The sequence below is a fragment of the Manis javanica genome, chromosome 5 (assembly GCF_040802235.1).
Source record: "Manis javanica isolate MJ-LG chromosome 5, MJ_LKY, whole genome shotgun sequence".
Lineage (NCBI taxonomy): Eukaryota > Metazoa > Chordata > Mammalia > Pholidota > Manidae > Manis > Manis javanica.
In genome coordinates, this window is record NC_133160.1 from 69,988,357 (window position 1) to 70,011,276 (window position 22,920).

The following is a 22,920-nucleotide window of genomic DNA, read 5'->3' on the forward strand; positions in this document are numbered from 1 at the left end:
AAGGGAGCATGGGATATGCAGTGGTCCCAAGTAAGAGCCGCGAGGATAGGGCAAAGGGCTGGGCGCAGACGGTATCCAGCACAGTTCTACACCGAGTGCTGCTTTCCCCAGGCTGGACCACAACCTTGCAGCACTCGTTCTGGGACATCAGCTCCTCCTCACCTTTACTCCTCTCACCAGCAGCAGCCTGCTCTCCCTGGCCAGAAGCCCTCCTTCAGCTCCCTGGCTCCACTCCTCCCCTGGCCAGGTGATCATTAGTGCAAATTCATGAAATATTTCCATGAATCCCCTTGGGTGGCTGACCAAAGCTTCATACTTTCTGGGGGATGACCTGGGTTATATTCCTGGAAATCATGCATCTAGCAGAACTTACCACCTCATTCCAAGGCATCAAAGAAACACAGATGTTAAGTAAAAGCAGTGCGCTTGCTTCCAGCTGGACTGCTGCCCCTGTGTCTCCTGTATAGGAAGTCTGGAGCTCCTGCACTTACGCACAGTGGTATATACTGAAGTATGTCCCATACTGCCCTTCACAGAAGTCTCTCAAGCCTGAAAAATAAAAACAGCAGTAGCCTGACATGTCTTTTGAGAACTGGATGAAATTCAAGGTTTTCCTCTTCCCACAAATATAAATACAAAATTTTGCAAATAATTTCAGGAGGCTCATGGACCTCTGAAACACAGTGATAGTGGACCCTGTGGGTCCACAAATGCCAGTATAAGCTTCCTTGTGTAAACGGGGAAAGGCCAGGGGAGTGGCACCAGGGTTTTACATAACCAAGCTTGGATGGGCCATGTATAAAAATAAAATGGTTTGCTTTTCATTTCTCTCTGCTTTCTTCCATCCTCCCTCTTTTCTCTCCCTCTTTAAGAATAAGTCCTATATTGTAGTCTGGACCTGGATATAACCAGTTGCTGTTCAGACTTAAGTGTGACCACTTCCAGACAAAACATAGCCAGTTCTGCTATAATGTTTCCTAAGAATATTTTTCCAAGAATCATGGCACTATACAAAATTACACAGGAACTACCACAGCACTTATGGGGAAAATGGGACTGGGGCAGAAGCCTCAAAAACTTTGTCAGTGACACATATAAAAGATGATAGGAACCTAATAAAAAACATAGCAGTTTTACACATGTGACATGGTTAAGAAATACATAAACACTACAATAAATATGGCACTTCATCTAGAGAAAGACTGAAACTTGCTCATGGAAGGGGGGTAGCTTGTGAGAAACGTCCACAGAGGGTTCTCCTGGTTAACTGTGTGGGTGGGTATGGCTTCTCACATCCTTGGAGAACAGAGGTGGCTGGAGGAGGTTTGGAGTGTGAGTGTATTTTGGGCTTTCCTATACAATTCAGGTCAGCTGGATGCCATTTTCTGCATTCATGTAGCATTTCTTGCCAATGAAATCACACATAAGCAAACACAAAATTCTTGTTACACTCAAATTGTTCCCTGGTAAATTAATCACATTGAAATAAATCCTCATTTTCTATGCAAGTGTTATAACAGAAGTGGCTGAACCTAGGTGATAAAAATAACTATACATTAAAGAGTAAAAAGCCATTAGGACCCATGACATGTTGCTGTCAACATACCAATAAGGTTACAATCTCTAAGCAGAGAACATATAACATTAAGGACTCTGAGCCTCTGTACTCCTACCCTAAGGTTCATCCCAGCATAGTGATAAATTCAAGTGAATGCAAACTGGTCGCTGTCGGTCCTGAGGGAAGCCTTCTCAGCATTAGGAAGAAGTTGTTACTACACATATCAGACTTCCTGGAAAGTCCTGTTATACATTTTTATCCTCAACATCCCTGTGTAGCAGCTACACTAATTGTATTTCCCTTTCTTCTCCATGATTCCTTGTCCCCTCTTCCTGTACCACCCAAAAGCCCAGCCAACAAACTTCCAGTAAAGGTTCTCTCCTAACCCTTCCTCTCTTTCCCACCATTTTCCCAGGAGTAAAAATTCCTACCTAGGTGTATTATTTTCCTACTGCTGCTGTCACAAATCACCAAAACCAGTGGCTTAAAACAACACAGATTTGTAATTTTACAGTTCTGGAGGTCAAAAGTCCAAAATGAGCTTTAGCAGGGCTAAAATCAAGGTGCTGGCAGGGCTGAGTGCCTTCTGGAGACCCTAAGAGTGAATCTGTTCCCTGCCTGTAGAGGCTGCCTGTATTCGTTGGCCTCTGACCCCATATCACTCTGATCTCTGCTTCTGTCATCACACCTTCTTTGACTCTGATACTCCCGCTTCCCTCTTATAAGGACCCTTGTGATTACATTGGCCCCACCTGAATAATCCCTCACCTCAAGATCCTTAATGTAATCACATCTGCAAAGTCCCTTTTGTTACCTGTGCAGGTACCATATTCACAGGTTCCAGGTATTAGAATGTGGGCATCTTTGGGGTGCTTTTTTTCAGCTCACCACATATTCAGTGGATAAGCTACTGAGAGCAGGCGATCTAACTCTGAGAAAGCCCAGGACCTAATGCTGGAGCAGGACTCTGGAGATCCCTGATGGGTTGTTGATGGATTGTAAGGGGGCCGGAAGATCTCAGGGAGGCACTGGGGTGTCTAGGGTAGTAGTGGAGCACTCCAGGGCTGCGAGACATGGTTCTAGGTAGCACCAAATACCTGACCCCTTTTTACAACCAGTACAGTCACACTCGTGTGTTGGCTGAACACGGACCTGCTGTGTTCTTCCTGCTACAGGTCAGGGTAGCCTCTCTAGGCTTTTGTAAGTTGTCCTCTCCACCCTCATCCATAATCAGCACACAAACCCCCTGGGATTTTTATCCTGTGTTGTACTTGAAATGTCTATTTAAGCCTCACTATAACCCTATGATTAGATTCTGTACTTGTCTTCCTTTTGTAATATCATATGTACATGCTATTAATGGTTAGGTCCTGGATTTGAACTCAAGCACTTTGCTTTAGAAATTGAGCTCTTAACCACTGTGGTTAGTGTCTTCAAGGAGACTCCTGTGTGTTTAGTCAGATAAGGAAAGCATGTACAAAGAAAGCTTGCAGGCAATGTTGAGGTGACAAATGGTAACCCCAAGTCCATATGCATCTCATAGGTTTACACAGAACCCTTTCCTATATAATTGAGTGATTATCAGAAGGACTTCTTGATCATAGAGTAAGAATTCTTATCTATTCTGTAAGACCAAATCTGAATATTCTTAAATAGAAATTCTATGATAAAAATATTACAGTCTACCTTCAAAACGAAACAAAACAAATACAAACTGCCAATTTATCTTGAATACATAACATTCTAGGATAAAGTAAGACTATAAGCATGCAATGAAACAGACAAAGAAATAACTGAATGAATGAAATCTAGAATCAAGACCTAACTGACTGTGGTACAAACTACTTCTGGCTAGAATATTATATTCAACTTTTTCAAATGGGTAAAGAGTAGGAGAAACAGGAGATGCAACAGGCAGGAGGATAGTAAGACCAGTCCTGGACTTCAGCGCTTTTATTAACCTCCGCCTGGTCATAGTTAGAAATGTGTTGCTTGTACCCAGAGGAGGTAATGTCTAACAGAAATAAGTAACTTTCCTAAAGAGAAAAAGAAATCATTCATGAGTATTTTTTTTATTAAGCTATCACTGATATACAATCTTAGGAAGGTTTCACATGAGCAACATTGTGGTTACAACATTCACCCACATTATCAAGTCCTCCCCCTCCACTGCAGTCACTGTCCATCAGTATAGTAAGATGCTATAGAGTCCCTACTTGTCTTCTCCAAGCTATGCTATCTTCCCGGTGATCCACCTACATTATGTGTGCTAATCACAATACCCCTTTATCCCCTTCTTCCACTCTTCCCACCCTCCCTCCCCACCCCCTTCTCTTTGGTAACTGTTAGTCCCTTCTTGGAGTGTGTGAGTCTGCTGCTGTTTTGTTCCTTCAGTTTTGCATTGTTGTTATATTCCACAAATGAGTGAAATCATTTTGTACTGTCTTTCTCCACCTGGCTTATTTCACTAAGCATAATACCCTCTAGCTCCATCCATGTTGTTGCAAAATTCATGGGTATTTTTTATTGTTGTTTGAAAAAAATTTTGTTTTGGTTAGTAATGAGTATGAGCATTTTCATTCATTTAACTGAAGAATTTTATAGAAGACATGGACGTTACAGTTTTTATTTTCAATGAAGGTATAGTGAGATCCTGATTGGGGGTGGGATGAATTCCTATAGGGACCCTTAGAATCATTCATGATATTTATAAATCAGATTCTTAAGTAAAATGTTAGATTAATGCTATTTAAAGATGCTTTGGGGAAGAATTGGAAGCAAATTCTACTTTAAATCCTTTAACCTAATTAAAAGCCTAAAATATTCTTGCTAATTTGGAAAATACCACTGATATTTAAGATTTCCTAAAAGGTAGGTCTCCTCCTACCTGTATGAGGGAATGCTGGATGATTTCAGTCAAAAGGCATAGTTATTACCATCAGAAAAAGTCCTGTAAGAAAGCACATGCTGCCACTTTACTCATTATTGAAGTGCCCTTATGACTGTCAGAGGGAACAGGTAAGATGCTAGGGGAGGCAAAGAGAGATCAAAGTGTTTTTGTTTACTTGTTTGAAGTCTTGTAATACCTACTGTTTACCATGCATACTTCTTGATTCATGCTGAAAATTGGAATTCACCCATTTCTCTCTTTTTCCTGTCAAAGATGCAGATGGGGCACATTTCGTTGACTCCATCCATCCCTGCCCCCACGCATTAGCACATACACACGTATACCTAGCCAGTGGAAAAGAAAAAAGTTACTCACATTCATCCATTTTACAAAGATTTCCAGGCTGCAATGGGAGGGCTTTACCTCTCCCTGAAGGATGAATAAATAGGTAGCTTTGCTGACAGGCTGTTCACAGTCAAATTGAAGTGAAAACTGAGACCAAGGTCTTGCTCTACTGGCACTTATGAGATCCAGTCCTGGCAACATGGAGAAGATAGTCATCTGCCTGATGTTCATCTTCTTGGGGACAGTGGCCCATAAATCCACCTTCCAAGGGCAAGATCGCTTCTTGATTAGATTGCGTCAACTTATAGATATTGTTGATCAGCTGAAAAATTATGTGAATGACTTGGTAAGGCCATACATGTCACAGCAAAATTTAAGTAATATTCTTCAATGCATATAAAAGGAGATTTTGACTTATAAAAATAACCCAGAACTTATTTTCTTTTGCTCTAGGACCCTGATCTTCTGCCAGCTCCAGAAGATGTAAAGGTAAGACTAGTTGAATTTATTTGATATGTTTTTAAATCCAATTAAGAAAGACAATAACATAATTATTTAGGAAGATACTTAATTTCAATGAATATGGGGGTTTAACAATTAGTAAAATTGTTATTTCTCTTTTGGTCACATATTCATGGCAACAAGCCAATCCATAAGACACTACATTTTATCTCCAAATATCTCTGAGTACCCCCAAGTGCTATTGCTGCGATAGAATAACAAAAGGGGAAAATAAAACTATACTATGATAATTTTCTGAACAAAAACCAACTAATTATATTTCAAGAGCCCTTGAGCATGAAAGTTCTTGAGCCCTGTTGTAAACCTATCTAAGAAATAAAGACACATCATAAGAAGTGGAATTCACCTTTTTTCAATTGAAAATAACAAGAAAGCAGGAAAGAAAGAAAGAAAAGAAGGAAGGAAGGAATTAAAAAAAAAAAGAAAGAAAGAATAGATTACCGGAACAACAGCATAGAGGAATGGTAGGGTGGAAATCAAGGCTGTCCTTAGAATATAACTCCCATATACCTTGGCTTCAGTGAGTCTCATCTTTGGCCTTCGGTGAAGTCTTTCGAAAGGACCATTTTCAACAACTTATTCCATTCTCTCAAGCCGTTTAAATCCATTAGGTCCCAGGAAGAAGAGGCCTAGCATATAGTTCAAGAGTGCTGGGTGCTGATCTTTTCCTTGATAATTTCACTATAGTCTACAGGTTGGGTACCCAGAGGATATAAGCACAATTGGGGAAATGTTTTCATTGCCACAGATCTTTAACTGCATAAATTAGAATAACTATAAAAGTACTACCAGTAATTAGGACACTACAGAGTGGTTACTGAAGAAGATACATTGCAAAGAAAACAATTATCGTAAATGACTGCATGTAAAAGTTTAGAAAGTGAATGAGTCACAACTACAGCTTTTCTTTAAAATTCACTCTCTAGCTCTGAACCTCATCACTCTCATTTACTAATCCTTTTCTAATAAGCAGCATCTAAAATGAAAGTAGCACATTCAGCTTATTGGAAAGAACTTTTTCCAATAATTAAGAATATTTTCTTAATGTCCTAATTACCTCATTTAATACATTCATTTCTCAGCATCTCATGTACTTCATTGAACTGTTGTGGTTAGAGTTCTTCTGGAGTTTCCTAACTGCAGTTTATAACTTGCAAAATAAGAAGAAAGATTTCCTATTTTCTAACTTGAGCTGATCCAGTGGGTGCCTCCTTTATACGTTTTGTTAAAGATAGATGTACTTTTTATCTTACATCATGATGACAGGATTTTGCCTCAGTGTCACTGTATCTATCTGACAATCTGATCAAACAATACTGGTTATGATACAAGTGAGTAATGGTGTAACTAGGATCTTTAAGCTATGCTGGCAGACAAACTCAGAAGGGAAGAAATGGTTCAAGGCCACAGCAGTGTTATATCAAGTTTTTCAGGGCTAGCATCAAAGCAGGGTCTATAGGTGATGTAAAAGATTCTAAAGTTTAATGGAAATAAACTCACTTAAATATTGCATATAAATGTTGACAAATAGTGATTATCTAAGATCTCTAACTGACCTTGCCAGGCATCTTCCTCTCTCCTTCTAATCATATAACCAGGGGCTCTTCCCTTGTCCCCACTAGTGAATGTTTTGCCCCTTGAGGACATTTGGCAATGTCTGGAGAAATTTTTGGTTGTCACAGTTGTGTGTATGGGGTAGTTTCTACTGGCAGCTAGTAGGTAGAGCCAGGGATACTGCTAAACATTCTAGAATGCACAGAACAGTCCCAACAATAAAGAATTACCCAGCCCCAAATGCCAACAGTGCTGTTGTTGGGAAACCCTGACACTAACATAGTTTGTGTGAAGGGTAAAAGTAATCTTGCCCAATTAGCAAGACTACTTAATGTGGATGGCCCTGGCTTTGGGCAGGGCGGGGTAGGGTTGGGGGGAAGTAAGTAGGTTAAAATGAGCTGTGAGGAGGCAAATATTTTCAAATATACAATTGCAAAATAACAAAGCTAAGTGCACCTCTTTGCAGAAGCAACACTTGGGTGTTCTCTGGCTAAAGAGAGGGGTGGTTTGTTACTCTTGCTTTTGACTTCCTTACTGCTCCCTCTATTCTGCAAATCTTAAGTAGGACAGATATCTCTTTGTGTTTTCATGTATTAAAGGATGAGGCAAACAAGCCTTGCCCTCAGTCTGTGGTCACCAAGGCACAGCAAAAGAAAGCAAGGGCTATGCTCCCGTGTGGTGGTACTACACATGAACTTGGGGTCATCCGGTAAACCCAGTGAGTGACAGGGCCTCTGTGGCTGCCTGAATTAAGGCTGATCTCTCCACTCCCCTTCTCAACACATCCTGAAGGCAGTTAGCAGGACAGCTCCTCCACTTCTTTTCCTCTCTGAGGCTGCCTTGCATGTGCATCTGAAACCAAATCCAGCAGTTATTTGTCCTGGACCATACATTGCCTGGGAGAACTCTGCTGCTTGCAGAAAGTGCAAAGCAAAATATCATTGTCTATTGACACAGGTGAACAAAGTGGGGCAGGAAAGACAGCACAGCCCCACCATGGGCATTGTGCCCAGGTGCAGCCCAGAGGCTTTTGGAAAGGCTTCTCTGGTGGGAAGTCTTTCATCACTGGTCTTGACCCTTCCTGGCAATATTACCCTATGGGAGTTGATTTGGTAGGGCCCCTCTACTTCTTTGGAACCTAATTTTCTTTCAACATAGTCACGTAAATGTTAACTCAGCAAAATGGGCCTCTGTGAGAAATGCTGGTTTCTCAGATCATCACGGATGAAGCAGTTAGCATTTTCAGTTTCAGCTGGAAAATTTACCTCTTTAAATATGAATATTATTTTTTTCCAGTAACTTAAGCCGGTTGTGGTCAAAAAGAAGAGAAAAGAAAAAAACTTCAACAAACATGATCATGTGGTTTTCAAGGAAAAAAAAGTGCTATAATTAACATTTATAAGTAGTTTCTATTAAATAAGCATTTTGGCAAACATATGGAAAGGACACTACCTTGCCCTTATGCGAGGCGAACTGCTGTGATACAAGGAAACCAGATAAGCTGGTTCTCGGCTTGTGGCTATGTATGCAAAGCAAACCTGATGGGTAGTGTCTTAAAGATGCATGTTATTAATCAACATTCATATTGGGTAAGCATATGGGCTGGAAAATGCAAAGCAGGCCAAATGCTACTTTCATTTGACTGTCCATGTGAAGACTCAGTAATACTCTGTACACGGGGCTGCCCTTGTAGGGATTGAGAGGGATGGAGATTTCTGCTTATAGGTAGTGACTTCCAAGTACAGTAGTGAAATGAAGATACACAACTTTGTGTGGGAGAGATAACACCTATACACACATTTGCTGAAGGAAAAAAATAACTTGGATATATATAAGTTCTTAGATCAGCCTTAAAATATTTTCAACAAGCCAGTATAAGTTTTGTCCTTCCAATAAATTTCATTTCATTTTCAGTTCAATGTCTACAATATTGACTTATTCACTAGTCAACAGTTATTTGATTAAAACAGGAGGCAAGTGTTTGATCCTCATTCGGTCCACTTCTCCATTCTCTGAGACACTAATTTTACTTCCAAAGGGACGATGTTCCCTCTCATTGGTTGGGCAAGTCTCAAATTCTGTTCTGCAACTGCTTGATTCACCCTAACTGACCTGAGAGTATAAATAGGGTTTTAGAAAAGTCATGCATAGTTTATGACAGGTATATTGAATCTTAGATGTAGAATATGCCATCAGAGGTAGGTACTTCTTTTCTCCAAAGGAGTGGCTTTAACTTACTTCATTTGTCAACTCCACAAATACTGAGCATTCACTAGCAACAAGATATTATCTCAGGTGTTGTACAGGATAAGATGCTGCTCAAGACATGTCACTACAGATACTCCTACATACATCATAGACAGAAACAAAAACAAACCAAAAAGAGTCTTAATCGGAGTACAGCATAACTCACCCAAAGCTGCCACCAGCCACAGTGTACATTTTAAAGCCTCATAAATCAGAAAATATGTTCAAAAACCAAAGGAAACTCTCCCTTACAAAACACCAAGATCCTAGCCACCACCCAGGCCTCAAGATGGTGTTAGGAATAAAGAACTGTGAAAATGTGGGACTTCTTCCTCTTGTCTGTGAGGCAGAGAAATGTCCTCTCTTCCCAAAGATGGGAGATTTTACATTGCAGGTGCCTCCTCGTCATCAGTCCAAAGATTAAGTAGGATGTGAAATCATTCTTCATTCATCTGCTTTAAAGAATGTAATTCTAGGCACTAATAGAAGTAGAAAAAGAGGACTGGGGAGGACATTTTTACTTTCCGAATAACATGCACAAATACACATACAAATTATTTCTCTTTCAGAGACACTGTGAGCAGTCAGCCTTTTCATGTTTTCAGAAGGTCCAACTGAAGTCAGCAAATACAGGAGACAGTGAAAAGACCATCCATATATTAACTAAACAGTTGAAGAGGAAACTACCTCCCTCAAATGAAGAGAGAAGACAGAAACATAGACTGGTAAGATTGTCATTTGCCATCTATCGTAATTGCACTGCTAAAGTACAGCTCTTAACGTTACATCACACACACACACACACACAGTAACCAGAGCCTCCAGTGCCTTCCTTCCAGTTATACCTTATCAAATAGGGTGTATTTTGTGAGGTGCAGTTATCTCTTTTAAGTCCACAGACTTGAAAATGCCCAGAACCCTATTAGAATTTGCTGACAGTCCCTGGGAACTGGAATAAATTAGTCTTGTTTCCCAGGTGAGGAACTCATTAGGCAGAGAATCCAATTGTGACTTAGGAGTTAAGAAATATTTGCCTCTCATTATGCGGTCACATATAACTTGTATTCTTATTAACAGGAGCTAGATCCTAGTTTTCTTACAAGAAAAGAGCCTACAAAAGACCAGGACAAATCTCAAACCTTCCTTTCTTAAAGAACATCACTGTCCTGTACAATCACAAAGTCAGTACTACATTCAAATAGGAAGACCCCATTATCTGACTGGGGAATTTCAATAGTCCCTAGGTTTTGGGGACCTGGCTTCCTCCTGCATATCTCCTCTTATGCCAACTCAAGAGCAATGCTGTTAGTTTCAAGAGTAATTCAAGCACCAGTTAAAGCCAGTGTGGATAAACATGTAAGATAAATTACTTCTCATTTTTAAAAAATTAGTTCTCTCTCCTCCAAAGAACTTTTCATATGAGTCAAATGAAATATTCATATATTATAAAAATGATTTTTATTTCCTTTGATTGCTTTCCCAGGTTGTAATGTAAAAAGCATCCTTCAAAAGCTGTCCTCAGAAATACAGGAGCTGAGCATGTCTTTGAAACCAATAGCAAAGGCTCCTGCAGTGGTAGCGCAGCCACTGAACTTAGCCATACTGTTTCCCACCTTCATTTGATAGATGGGGAAAGTGATCTCTAAAGAGGTTAAGAGACTTGTCCCAAGCCCCACACATAATATGTGGCAGAATGAGAACTAGAACTTACATTTTCTACCTTTCAGTCAAATGCTTTCACCACATCAAACTGGCATTAGTGATGCTAAATATAGCAGTAACTGGGGTTTGGTTTCTGGAGAGGATTAAGGATAAACCCAAGAATATTTTTTAAAGAAATAAAAGCAGGCAATACACATGGGAAAAATTGTTTGATCTCCCTGTAATCAAATAAATGCAAGTTAAAGTAAGGAAATACTACTTTTTTCCAATTAAAATTTAAAATAATATACCCAAGAATGCTTTACACAAGTAAAGGTAAAACTTTTTTTTACAATGCACATCAAAAGCCTTAAAATTTCTTAATCCCTTTAATTTACTAGTTCTAGAAATTTATCAAGTGAAATGAACAAAGGTGTATATGAAAAATTATTCAGAGATATTATTTGCAGCATTGTATATAATAGTGAAAACTTATGAGTTATCTGTGTCCAAAAATTGATATTTTTTTGTAATGTCATTGAGCCTATGTTGAATGTAAAGCAATCCCTACATATCATATTTTGAAAGAATATTTAATACATACAGAATGCTACTGATATGTTAAGTGTAAAACAGGCAAATTACTAATCAATCACTGTAAACAACATAAATGCAAAGAAGAAAAATTATTGGGAGGATATACATCAACACATTGCAGTGGTTGTATCTCTGCAGAGGGATTACAAGTGATTATTTTTCCCACTGTTATTTTCTGAGCAATTTTATACACTTCTCAAATTGTTTCAGTGAACATGATTTATGTTTCTAAGGGGAAAAATGTCTAATAAACATTTTATTAAACAGGCAAAGTTTTAAAGAACAATATTACTTTTTCATTGATCTCTAGACATGCCCTTCATGTGATTCTTATGAGAAAAAACCACCCAGAGAATTCCTAGAAAGACTGAAATCACTAATCCAAAAGGTATCTAACTTAAATTACATTCTATTTTCTATTTAAGCTTTATTTATACAAATTGCTTTTTATGTTTAGGTTACTCATGGTGTACTATTTCCACAGATGATTCATCAGCAACTCTCCTAGAACAGATGGGATATGAAGGTTCCTGAGGCGCTAACTGAAGCTGGACACTATATTACATACTCTAACACAGTAGTGAACCTCACTTCTTGGTATTCCAAGTGGAGGAGTACAACATATTAGTGAGGGGAAAAAAACTCAGATAAGTGTTCAAAGTCAGGATTATTTCCCCCAAATTACTATGTAACAGTTATTTTGATCTACATGCTTTGTGTTTAGTTAACTTGAAAAAAATCCTCTACTCAATTAAGAGTCTAATTTCTATTGTTACGGATTTCTGTGACTTCTAAAGTTTTTACTTTATCTTACTGCCCAACTATGACATTTCTTGGTTGGGAGAGAAGTTTAAATTTTTTAACCAAAAACACAGCTTGGAAATTTATTGATCTTGTATTAATCTTGACCTAGATTATGATAAGAATGAGGTCTCTGATGATAGTAACTCAAAGGTTATGTGCCTTCATTCAAGGTGAAAAATACAGAGGCATAGAGTCAAATGTTGAAACCTTTATTCTTTCCAGGATATGAAAACTCTGCTTAAAAATGTACATCTGAAGAGTTTACTTTTTATCTCAGGATATCTAACATATAAATATATAATTTATTTATGCAACAAGGGGATAGATTTACCAGATGGTTACAAAAGCCTTACTTCTTTATTGGGCTTTATACAAATATTTAAATATTATAGCTATGGATGTATTTATGGAATAACTCTTTTAGCCTTTTTTTCTTTAAGTGGTTTAACAGTACCTATGCACCTCAAGTCCCCTTATAAGCTAACATTTTAATCTTGTGGAAATGGCAATTAAAATCTATAGAGAGACACATATTTGGTGGTCTTCTGGAACAAAACAGAGTTTTAAAAAAGTCTTGTAGCTCTCATCTCAAATTTTTATAGTGATTGTATGGAAGCAAGCTATTAACTCCAAATGTCTGTCTCCTTTCTTTCTTCCTTTCTTGTCTTTCTTCTTTTTAAAATGACAGGCATTTTATGTTTGTGTGCTTTGCATATAGCAAATTCAATCACTTATATCAAATCAAAATCAGGAGACAAATCAATAGGCCAGGAATCCTGTCCTAATAGAAAACAAAACTTTTGTATAAACATTCTAATCTTTCAATCTTGGGCAGTAAAATTAAACAACCTGCTCTGCCATTTCATATGAACTCCAGCAGAGTTTATTTAAATATGAAGCTAAAAACTCTAGAAAAATAAAATTTTTGCTAGAACTTTATAAGCTATTTGAGAATCTCTTATTGTTACAATGGCTGTGAGTGTGCAAGAGGATGTGAGATGGGTGATATGGTATGCTCTGAGAAGAAAAATTATCTACTTATAAGCATTTTAAAAGCAGGTAAATTCATAGTTCTCAAAGGTATGTTAGTAACCAGTTATTTCATCCAATCTCCATGAGATGTTTTGTCATCAGAAACAAGGTATTCTGTTTAAAATTTTTTAAATGTTCTTATAAAGGAATCGTGTAAATATGTGCATAATGATGGTAATATACATCTAAAACCCACCTAAGTATGAAATGGTGCCAGCCCCGCCTGTTGGGATCAAAGTGGAAAAGGCACAAAGTTGACTTGTGAGAGATGGAGTCTGTACTTCTTGTTTCTGGCTTTATAGCTATTGACATCTTTGACACTGTGATTTTATATTTAAAATAATGTATTTATTTTGGTGTAATTACTGTTAAAAGTATCTGTTCTAATCCTTTTGAGCAGAGATTCTACCTTGAAAGTAAAAATAACTTAACGGGCTCTTGGCTAAAAGCCTTCACTAAATTGAGTTTAAAGATTCAGGTGAAGATCCTGCCAGCACCCCAAGAGGAGTAATGCCTCGGGATAAAGAAGATGAAGAAGTGAGACTTGAACATCTCCATCCTTGTTGCTCTGTGTTCAAGAGTTAACCAGCCCTCAAAAGGGATGTAAGGCTAACCCATAAACATTACTCTTTACCTATGGATGGTGAGACAGGAGAAATCTTGACATCTTGCTGGCTGTGAAACCATGGTCACTTGCTGAAATTACTTAGGTTTCCATTTCCTTAGCTGTAGAATGAGGGTGTTGGAACTTAAACTCTAAGGTCTATGCTGCCTTTTTTTAGAGGTTTATTTGTCTATCAGCCTCTACAGTTCTGGATACTCTTGTAGAAACATCTGACCATATTTCTGAGCAAATATTTCTACTGAATCTGATGTTCACTTGCTCAACATTATTTCAATAGTATTTGTAGCAACACTTACTGTAGGAACAAGGAAAATATTCCTCCCATCCAAAAAAAAAAAAAGGAAAGAGGGAAGGAAAACATTGCTGTAGGTCATGGGAGTTCTGGGAAAATTAATGATGATTTTTACTATTTTAGCTGAAAGTGTCTTCTTTGGAAACATATAAAATTGTAGCATTATTATTCTATATTATTGCTCTGTTGTATTTACATTTGCATCTGAGAATTTAGTTTTAATTTGAACTATGTACTTTATAACTTAATGATTATTTATTATATATTTGGTTTTAAATGTTTATGTTTGTGGCTTCTATTTAAGACCTGATCATATTAAATACTACCCAGTCAGAACAACTGTCTTCTGTGATTCCCTGGAAACCCTTAATTCAATAGTCTTGGCAGAAAATAAAAGATGATCCTAAGTTTCTGGGAGCATAAAGCTTTTACATGTATATGGTAAAGATGACCTTCTTTCCCTAAATACTTCTGCTGAAATGGAACTTTCCATTTCCTGTCCCTACATCTAAGACACCACTTCCTTCACAGGCCTTTCACAAGTATGGCAAGTCCAGGAGGAGTTAAAGATATCCTTCCCAATGCCCATTACATGTACAAAACTGTTTCCTGCTTTGAAGTTTATCCCATCTAGCTTTTCTGTCTGTCATGCTGGCCATTCCTCCATCTTCACTGCAGACTTAGGCATAGTCTTTCCCTTGAATCCAGCTTCCGTTATCATCCTGGGTAACTTCAATGCCTGTGAGGAGGATTCCACCAACACTTCCACTTCCTAGAACTTGATTACCACAGTCTCAAACACCTGCATCCTTTACCCCTTCATCAGCCCACTCCCACAGCCATGAGCCAGACTTTGTTGAGCCATTCTCTGTCTGAAATGTTTACATGTAGAAAACCACCACCACCTAGTCTCTTAGTTCTCAAACTGCCCTACTTCTACTACATCTGTCCTGAGACCCATCACAACAGTCGGGCCTTCACCCTTTGCCATTCTGTCAGTTTATTACATTCCCTCCCTCCCCGACTGAGCCTGGGCCCCTGATCAGTTCCTTTAACTGCAGACCCAGCAACACACAGTCTCATCCTTCTCAAGTACCTGCCTACAGACTTTTTACCTGGCTATTCTATTATTGGTCCCCCAACTCCCCTTCAGACACTGGCTCTGGCTCCTTACCTTTGGGGACCCTTTTGAACCCCCTATCTGGCTTACTGGAGTCATTTTACTGCTTCATTCTCAGCTCTGAACACTCATCTTCTTTCAACATCTGCCTCCATCATTCCAGTCCATAGGTTAGTCCAGGCACAGTCTCACCTCATGTGGAAGAGAGAGACTTGAGTATTCACAAACAAGCTCATTGAAAGAGTCGTCCATACATATGTCTACACTCCCTCAATTCCCATCTACTCATCAAATCACTATAATCTGATTTTTACCCATCCTACAACCTATCACTCTAGCATTAAAATTGCCCTTTCTGTGTTCAACAATGGACCCCAAATTACCCTGCTCACAAATGTGTCTAAGGCCCTGTCCTACTTGATCTCATCATGGTTTTTGCTGCCTATAATCACTCTCTGCCTTTTCCTTCCTTCTTTCTCCTTGGAGGCCCGGCGCCCCTGCTTCCTGCCTTACCTCTCTGGCCACACATTCTCGGGGTCAGTTGTTGGCTTGCTTTCTGGTGTCTTATCCTTACAAGTGGATGTTCCTGAGGGCTCTGTCCTGGGCCACCCTCTCACTTTAAACTTTTCCCTCAATAATCAAATGAGTTCTTGTTTTAAATATCCCCTTGTACGTTGTAGATTCCCACATCTATACATAGAGGTTAGACCTCTCTGCTAATTCCCAGGCCCATACAGCCACCTTCTCCCTGGAGATTTCCATCTTCATTTCCCAGACCCTTCACCTCAACATGCCAAAACTGATAACATCATTTTTTGGGGTATCATTAATATAAAATCACATGGGCAACATTGTGGTTACTAGACTCCCCCCATTATCAAGTCCCCACCACATACACATACCCCATTACAGTCACTGTCCATCAGCGTAAAAAGATGCTACAGTCACTGTTTGTCTTCTCTGTGCTATACTGCCTTCCCCATGCCCCACCCCTCTGCATTATGTGTATTAATTGTAATGCCCCTTATTCCCCTTTTCCTGCTCTACCCACCCACCCTCCCCAGTCCCTTTCCCTTTGGTAACTGTTAGTCCATTCTTGGGTTCTGTGAGTCTGCTGCTGTTTTGTTCCTTCAGTTTTTGCTTTGTTCTTATGCTCTACAGATGAGTGAAATCATTTGGCACTTGTCTTTCTCTGCCTGGGTTATTTCACTGAGCATACATAATACCCTCTAGCTCCATCCATGTTGTTGCAAATGGTAGGATTTGTTTTCTTCTTATGGCTGAATAATACCACTTTTTCCTACTTCCATGACCTTCTCTGTGTTCCAGTGTCCCCTAATCTTAATTGAAGGAACACATCTCCCAACCTCCAGACTCTGCCCTCTCTCAGCTGGTTGTTGGGCCTTACTATTTCTATGTCTTAAATTCATCCTTTCTTTTCTACTCCCTCTGCCGTCACCTTAATTCAAGCTTGCAGCAATGGTTGCAGTAACTTTCAACTGGGTGTCTAGCTTCTTGCCTTCTCTTTCCAGTCTCTCTCTGCATGGCCACTAGAGTGATATTTTTTAAAACTTAAGTCTGATCACAACTTTCCCTAATATAAAAATTTTCACCGGCTTTTCTTCAGAATAAAGCCTGAAGCAGATAATGTAAGAACCTTTATCATCTGCTCCTCTCAGCTCCCAGCCTCTCCTCACTTTGAACTTCACATTCTAGCTAATCCAATCTGCTCCTAGCTCCCTAGACACACATGTTGTTACATTCCTTAGTGCCTTTGCACTTGTAGTAACCTGTCCCTGGAATATTACTCCTCTACCTCCTCCTTAACACCCAGAAAAATCCTCATGCATCCATCAATATTCAATTTAGTCATCACTTTCTTTAGAAGGACTTCCATCTCCATCTTACACTCTCTGTGTGGCAGTGTTAATCTCTCCCCACTTTTAGAACTTGAGCATACTTTGATGATTGGATTTAATGTGGTGTACATAAATTTAGAGATTTATATGCCTATTTCCCTTTCCAGACCATAAGCCTCCTGGCAGATATAACTGCATCTGCTAGTACAGTGCCTCATATATAGTAGATAACATACAGCAGAAAATAAATGTTTACAAAATTGAATTGAACTAAGCACAAAATACATAATTATAGATTGAAATTTTCCTTGACATCTCTCTTTCTCTTACACATTGAATCCAAATATCAGCAAGGCAGGTCAACTCTGTTTTCAAAATATCTCTAGCATCCAAACACTCGGCACCGTCTCCAGCTCCCACTTGGTTTAAGGCCATCATAGCCTCTCACTCAGATGATCGAGATACTTTCCTAAATGGACTTCCTGCTCTTGTCCTTGATCCTCACCAAATCTGTCTGCACAATCTGAACAATCATTTAAAAAACTAATCAGGTTATATCACCAAATAGCTCAAAATCTTCCAGTAGCTTCCATCTCTTTCATGGTAAAGCCTGCATCCTACAACAAGAGCCACGTCCCTTACCCACCCTTCAGCTTTCTAGCCTCATTTTCACTCTTCTTACTCAACTCTAGCCATGTGGACACTTTTTCCTTTCCCCAGTACTCCAGGAACACCCCCACCTAAGGCATTCACACCTCTGTGCCTTCCGTTTGGAATGCTCTTCTGCCAAACATCCACATGGTCCCTTCTGTTGCCTCTTTCATGTCCTTGTTCAGCTGTCATCTTTTCCACCAGGTCTTCTCTGACTAGCACCCTATTTGAAATTGCAATACCCCCACCGAACATCTTTGCCTTATTTTTCTCCATAGCACTTAGCATTCTCAATATATGTATTATAATAATTTATGTGTTTATTGTCCCTGTCTCCCATTAGAATATAAACTCAATGTGGGCAGAGGTTTTGTCTGTTTTATTCACTGCTATATATCTGGCACCTAGAACAATGCCTTGAACATAGAAAGATATCATTAAAAATTTATAGAATGACTTGAGTTCTGTGATGGCTGGCACTAGAGTTCTCCTACAGGTTTTTAATTTAATAGTTTGCCTTTTCTTCACTATGCAAGTTGTGTACTATTGGGGTTTTTTCCCTTAAGTTTCTCCCTGATCTCAAGGTATCTTGTATCTTTTTCAAATTTTCCCTCATCCTCATATCAGATGTAACCACACCTCATGCTTATTTTTTTTAAATTGGCCTTTAGGAATCCGAAATTTGGAAGAAAATAATGGAAATATGACCCCACTTAGCATTACATTTTAGCAAAAGTATGTTTCTAAGGAAATTTTCTGGGTTTTTGTTGTCAAGAGTTATTTTACTGGTAGATAAAACATTGTGATGTTTTCCAATCATACAATAAAAACTTTTCCATAGGATATCACTTCTCCCCTTACAAAGTTAGAAAATCCAAAGCATCCATACATCTGTTTGAGTCTCTAAAGATGTATTTCTCTACCCTCATGCAAGAAGGCTTCCTTGCATCTTACAAATTATTTTATTTTTCTCATTTTCTTTAGCTTTCCTTTATTCACTCATTCTGAATGAAATGGTGAAGTATTGTGGAGAAATGCTGTGGAGAAGCACAGAGAAAGATACTAGGTGGAGCATGCGTGGGGCAGATGAGAGCAGTTTTAAATAAGATGAAAACTTACATTCAATGGAAACTTTTCTTGCTTCCAGTGAGGTTAAATGAGGAATAATAGAAAGGTTAGCAGCAGGCATATGATTACAAAAACGTCTGAGAGAGCCCTTTGAGTTACAGTGTTGAAATGGACTTCAGTTCACTGAATTACCTAACAAGTGCCAACAAAGTGGCAGCTGGTTCTCAGCCCTGACATGCATTATAGGCACCTGGGGAGCTTATAAAAAATACTACTGGGTATTTAATTGAAATACAATCAGAATGTCTGAGGGCTTGTGCATCAGTGTTTTTAAAACTTTCCCAGTGATTCTAGTGTGTAGTTAGGACTGAAAACCACTGAGTGACTCAAGGCAATGGTGGCACACTATGGCGGGAGAGAGACGACGTGTATTACAAAATTATGAGTACATTAATGTAATTTTTCTAGGTCACTTCCTTTGCAATAATTTAATTCCCTCTGAGACCCTAACAACAATGATAGCATCCCAAAGATGTGCTTATTCTTTATAAAAGAAAGATAATTTGGGATCTTTTGAATAGGATTAATTAGTTGTTTCAAAGAAGAATAACATATTGCAGAAGAATCGTATAATAGAATTTAATTCGGCAATAAATGAACAATAGCTACATGGCTGGATCTCATAAATATAGTGTTGAACAAAAGATGCTGGACACAAAAGAATGTATATTTTATTATTCCATTTATATAAAGTTCCAAAGTTGGTAAAGCTAATAGATACTATTAGAAGGCTGATGGTGGTCATCCTTGAGAAGGAGAATGAGATAGTCATGGAGGGAGAATATGAAGGGGGTACTTTTGGTATATTTCTTGACCTTGGAGGAAGTATTTATTGAGCTGTACACTTATGATTTATACCATTCTTTTCTGTGTATAATTCAACAAAGTCAGTATTTAATTATTAAAAAATAAATTATAGAAAAAAGGGTGCTTTAAAGAAATCCTGTCAATCAGATGAACAATGCATGGCACTCCTAGAAATGCAAAAGTTGGAGAAGGCTGGGGAGAGGAACACAGTTGGCTAAGTGACAAAAGGCAGGACAGTGAAAGAAGAACCCAGCGATGGCCACAAAGCAAGATTCTAGGTTGTGGAAACTAAAAAAATAACACTTGAAAATGGTGTTTTAAAACTAACTGTGATCATGTTATATCTTCCTATTAGGCTGAAAGATGGTCAATTCAGAGAAGAAAACTGTGTTGCTGTGTGTTTTTCCTTTTATAATCTTAATTCAAGCAATTTCCTAAATCTAACTTACAAAAGAAAAAAAGAAAGAATGAGTGAGAGAAAGAGAGATAGAAGAAAACCAGTAACTATCCTTGGTTGGGTTTCCCAGGAGTAGCCTCAGTCAAGGATTCCAGGGCAAATGGTTTACTAAGGAAATGCTCCCAGAGAAACCAGGAAGGTATTGGGAAAGGCAGAATCAGGAAGGGGGAATTCCAGGCCGGAGTGTAAATTCAAAGCCTGGGATCAGCCTGATCCTGCAGGGCACCCTGGAGCATAGATTACACCTCAGAGTTTTTCATACTGCCTGGAAGCAAAAGGTCTGGGCTTTTGTACTCCCACGGCTACCCGTTACATCTGTGGAACTGTGAGGACAAAGTGGGGCTGCTCCAGTGTTCCAGGGGCATCCTCTGAGTATCCTGAATACGCTCAAAATGCACGGATGGGATGTGCTCACGGAGCTGATAAAAAGGATCCAAAGGTATCTCGGCAGGCACCAGATGCGTCTGCTGTAAGAGTGATCTTTTTTCCTTTTAAACATTTATTTTTAAAATAAGAAAGCATAGGTCAAGATTAATTTTATTTTCAAAATAGAGGAAGTTCCAGGAAAGTTAAGATATATTTGTATATATGTAATTATATATATTTACTATATGTATTTTTATAGAGATTACTTCATTTTGGAGGAACCACAGTTTAATTAAATTTTAACCTAAAAGAGCCGAGTTATAGAGGTAAACATATCTGTGTCACAAGAAGTGAGCGCTCAAGTGCAAGAATATGACACTACTGTTGTGCACCCCCAGTCACCCCCAGCTCTCCATACCAGGAGGACCTGCCACCCATCTTTACCAATCCATCCCTGTCCCAGGGCAGTTATTACTCCCATGCCACAAACAGAATGGATTTTCCCTGTTAAGGATATATATGTTCTTAGAATACAAGGCAGTGGATGAATTCTAAGCTTCTAGTAAGCCTCTCATTTTTTTTTTTTTTTGACTCAACTAAAAACAACCATTCTTTGGAGGGTCTCTTAGAGAAATGCCATTATGAATGGAATTAAAATATTTATATCTGTTGATTGATAAATTGATCCTGAAAAGCGAGAAAAGTTTGGAGCTGGTCACAGGACAGTGGAGAAGGGAAGGGTGTGGCCTGGACGGAAACAGGATCATTCGTGGAATGCTGGGTGTGGCAGTGCACCATGTTGTCTGGCAGAGCTTTTCCAGTGCACCAAGAGTTCCTGAGAGGGAGCACTAAATAGCATCAGAATTCAAAATAGAGTGTAATACTACAACTTTTGTTCTAAAGCTATTATTGGTGGATCAAAACCTGTAGAATCACTTCAGTTGTTGACCAGGAGCAACATATTTGTGATGGGTCACGGCGGGTATTTACTATTTGCCTTTACTATTATTAGTACCTCTTAATTTCCCAACGGAAGTTTTTTAGTGCATTATGTCCTTTTAAAAAGATAGCTTTCAAAGGAGAGTACATGCTGCCACCTATCGAAACAAAGCAAATATATACAGACAAATCAAATTTGAAAATGTCAGGACCTTGTCACTCCACATCTAACGAAAAGCAAGTGCATAAACTCTGAAAGATTTTCTCAGCTCTTGAGTCCTGGACTTTGCAAAGATTTTCACCACTGAGATAATTCCTAAGAGGAGGCTCCAGATCAGGAAAACCGTTTTTTCCTGGACCTACAGACACACTGTGAATAAGAACAGGGGAGTTTGAAACCTGCTCTGGTATGTTAGCTATTGTCCGGCTCTCACACAAACAGCTGAGCAGAGACCTCACAGGATCCTTAAACAGGCAGAATGCCTGGCCACGGGCTCCCAGCAGTGTAACCTTAATCTATGTGGAGTCATTTTTAGGGGTCCTTTAACCAAAACATTGTATCCTTTATCATTAGTTTAGAATGAAGCCAGAAACACACTACAGATTTCCTTACCTGTGAAATAACTAATAATTCAAGTACCTCTAACATCATAAATTGTTCACAGAGATAAAATGAAATAAGGCACAGGAAACTGCCTTGTAAAATGTTTACATGTTTGACAATGCAGAAACTTGTTTTCAGACTTTTTTTGCCATCAGTGACAATTACTCAGTGCTGAATTCCCAAGCACCTCATCCTACCTAGGGAATTTCTCTCATAATAAATAGTTCATGTGGGAAGCACTTTTCCACAACCTTGGCCTCATTAAATTTTATTTTAATTACATAGTTTCCTAATAAATCAAAAGATGTTCCTAGTGGTTGCCACTGAAAAAAGATTTGTTGTTGAAGCACTTTAATTAAATACATAAATTTAGTCATCATTTTTAGCTGCTTCTGATCATGTCCCTCCTTCCAAAAGTTTACCATTGTTTTCTGTAAAATATAGCTTCGCTCAGCACAGTCTGAGGTCATACCCTCCATTTTTTCTGATCTGGAATCTATTGCTGCTCCACAGAGCCAAGGAATCCTTTTGGGTTGGACTGAATATTATTATTTCTTCCTCTTCCCACCTACAAGAGTGATGAGAGACCACATCTGCTATTTCAAGTCAGAGGTTTATTTTAATCATTTAAAAAATAAAATAAAATAAGCAGTAATGTATCATTATTTCTTGTTCACCATGTTAATCCATAATCTGGGACTAATGGTTAAAGGACTGGTTTTTATTATTGACATCACTATAAACTACTGACAAAATCATCAAGGCTAGAGAAAAGAGGAAGGTAATTTGTTTCTGCAATTCTCAGAATGCTTTTCAAATGACTGGCCTGAGAAACCAATGTTCCACATGAGAGCTGCTAAGAAGGAGATGCTCCCTGCCCTT

General features: G+C 38.7%; 2 protein-coding genes across 3 annotated transcripts in view; one reads left to right on the top strand and one right to left on the bottom strand.

Moving 5' to 3' along the window:
* Positions 1 to 4,910: 4,910 nt before the first annotated feature.
* On the top strand, positions 4,911 to 12,203 carry IL21 (interleukin 21). Of its 2 annotated transcripts, XM_017640151.3 has the most exons (5): positions 4,911 to 5,139; positions 5,247 to 5,282; positions 9,686 to 9,841; positions 11,665 to 11,742; positions 11,839 to 11,862. In XM_017640151.3, exons 1-5 carry the CDS (start codon positions 4,972 to 4,974, stop codon positions 11,860 to 11,862), a joined length of 462 nt encoding a protein of 153 aa, XP_017495640.1. In that variant the 5' UTR covers positions 4,911 to 4,971. The 2 variants fall into 2 exon arrangements, with proteins under 2 accessions (XP_017495640.1, XP_073093180.1); XM_073237079.1 differs by having other exon boundaries at positions 11,665 to 12,203.
* Positions 4,979 to 22,920, bottom strand: part of ADAD1 (adenosine deaminase domain containing 1) — a 183,949-nt gene continuing 166,007 nt past the window's right edge. The window contains exons 13-14 of the transcript XR_012131588.1: positions 5,826 to 6,003; positions 4,979 to 5,115 (exon numbers count right to left, since the gene is read on the bottom strand). The gene's annotated coding sequence lies outside the window, so the exon portion shown is untranslated. The remainder of the gene's footprint in view (positions 5,116 to 5,825; positions 6,004 to 22,920) is intronic.

Excerpts from the sequence above, each read along its gene's own strand:
- IL21 (XM_073237079.1), top strand. The coding sequence starts at position 4,972 with ATGAGATCCAGTCCTGGCAACATGGAGAAGATAGTCATCTGCCTGATG. Across the intron at positions 5,140-5,246 it reads AAAATTATGTGAATGACTTG|GACCCTGATCTTCTGCCAGC; the intron begins GTAAGGCCATAC and ends CTTTTGCTCTAG. Across the intron at positions 5,283-9,685 it reads CAGCTCCAGAAGATGTAAAG|AGACACTGTGAGCAGTCAGC; the intron begins GTAAGACTAGTT and ends TTTCTCTTTCAG.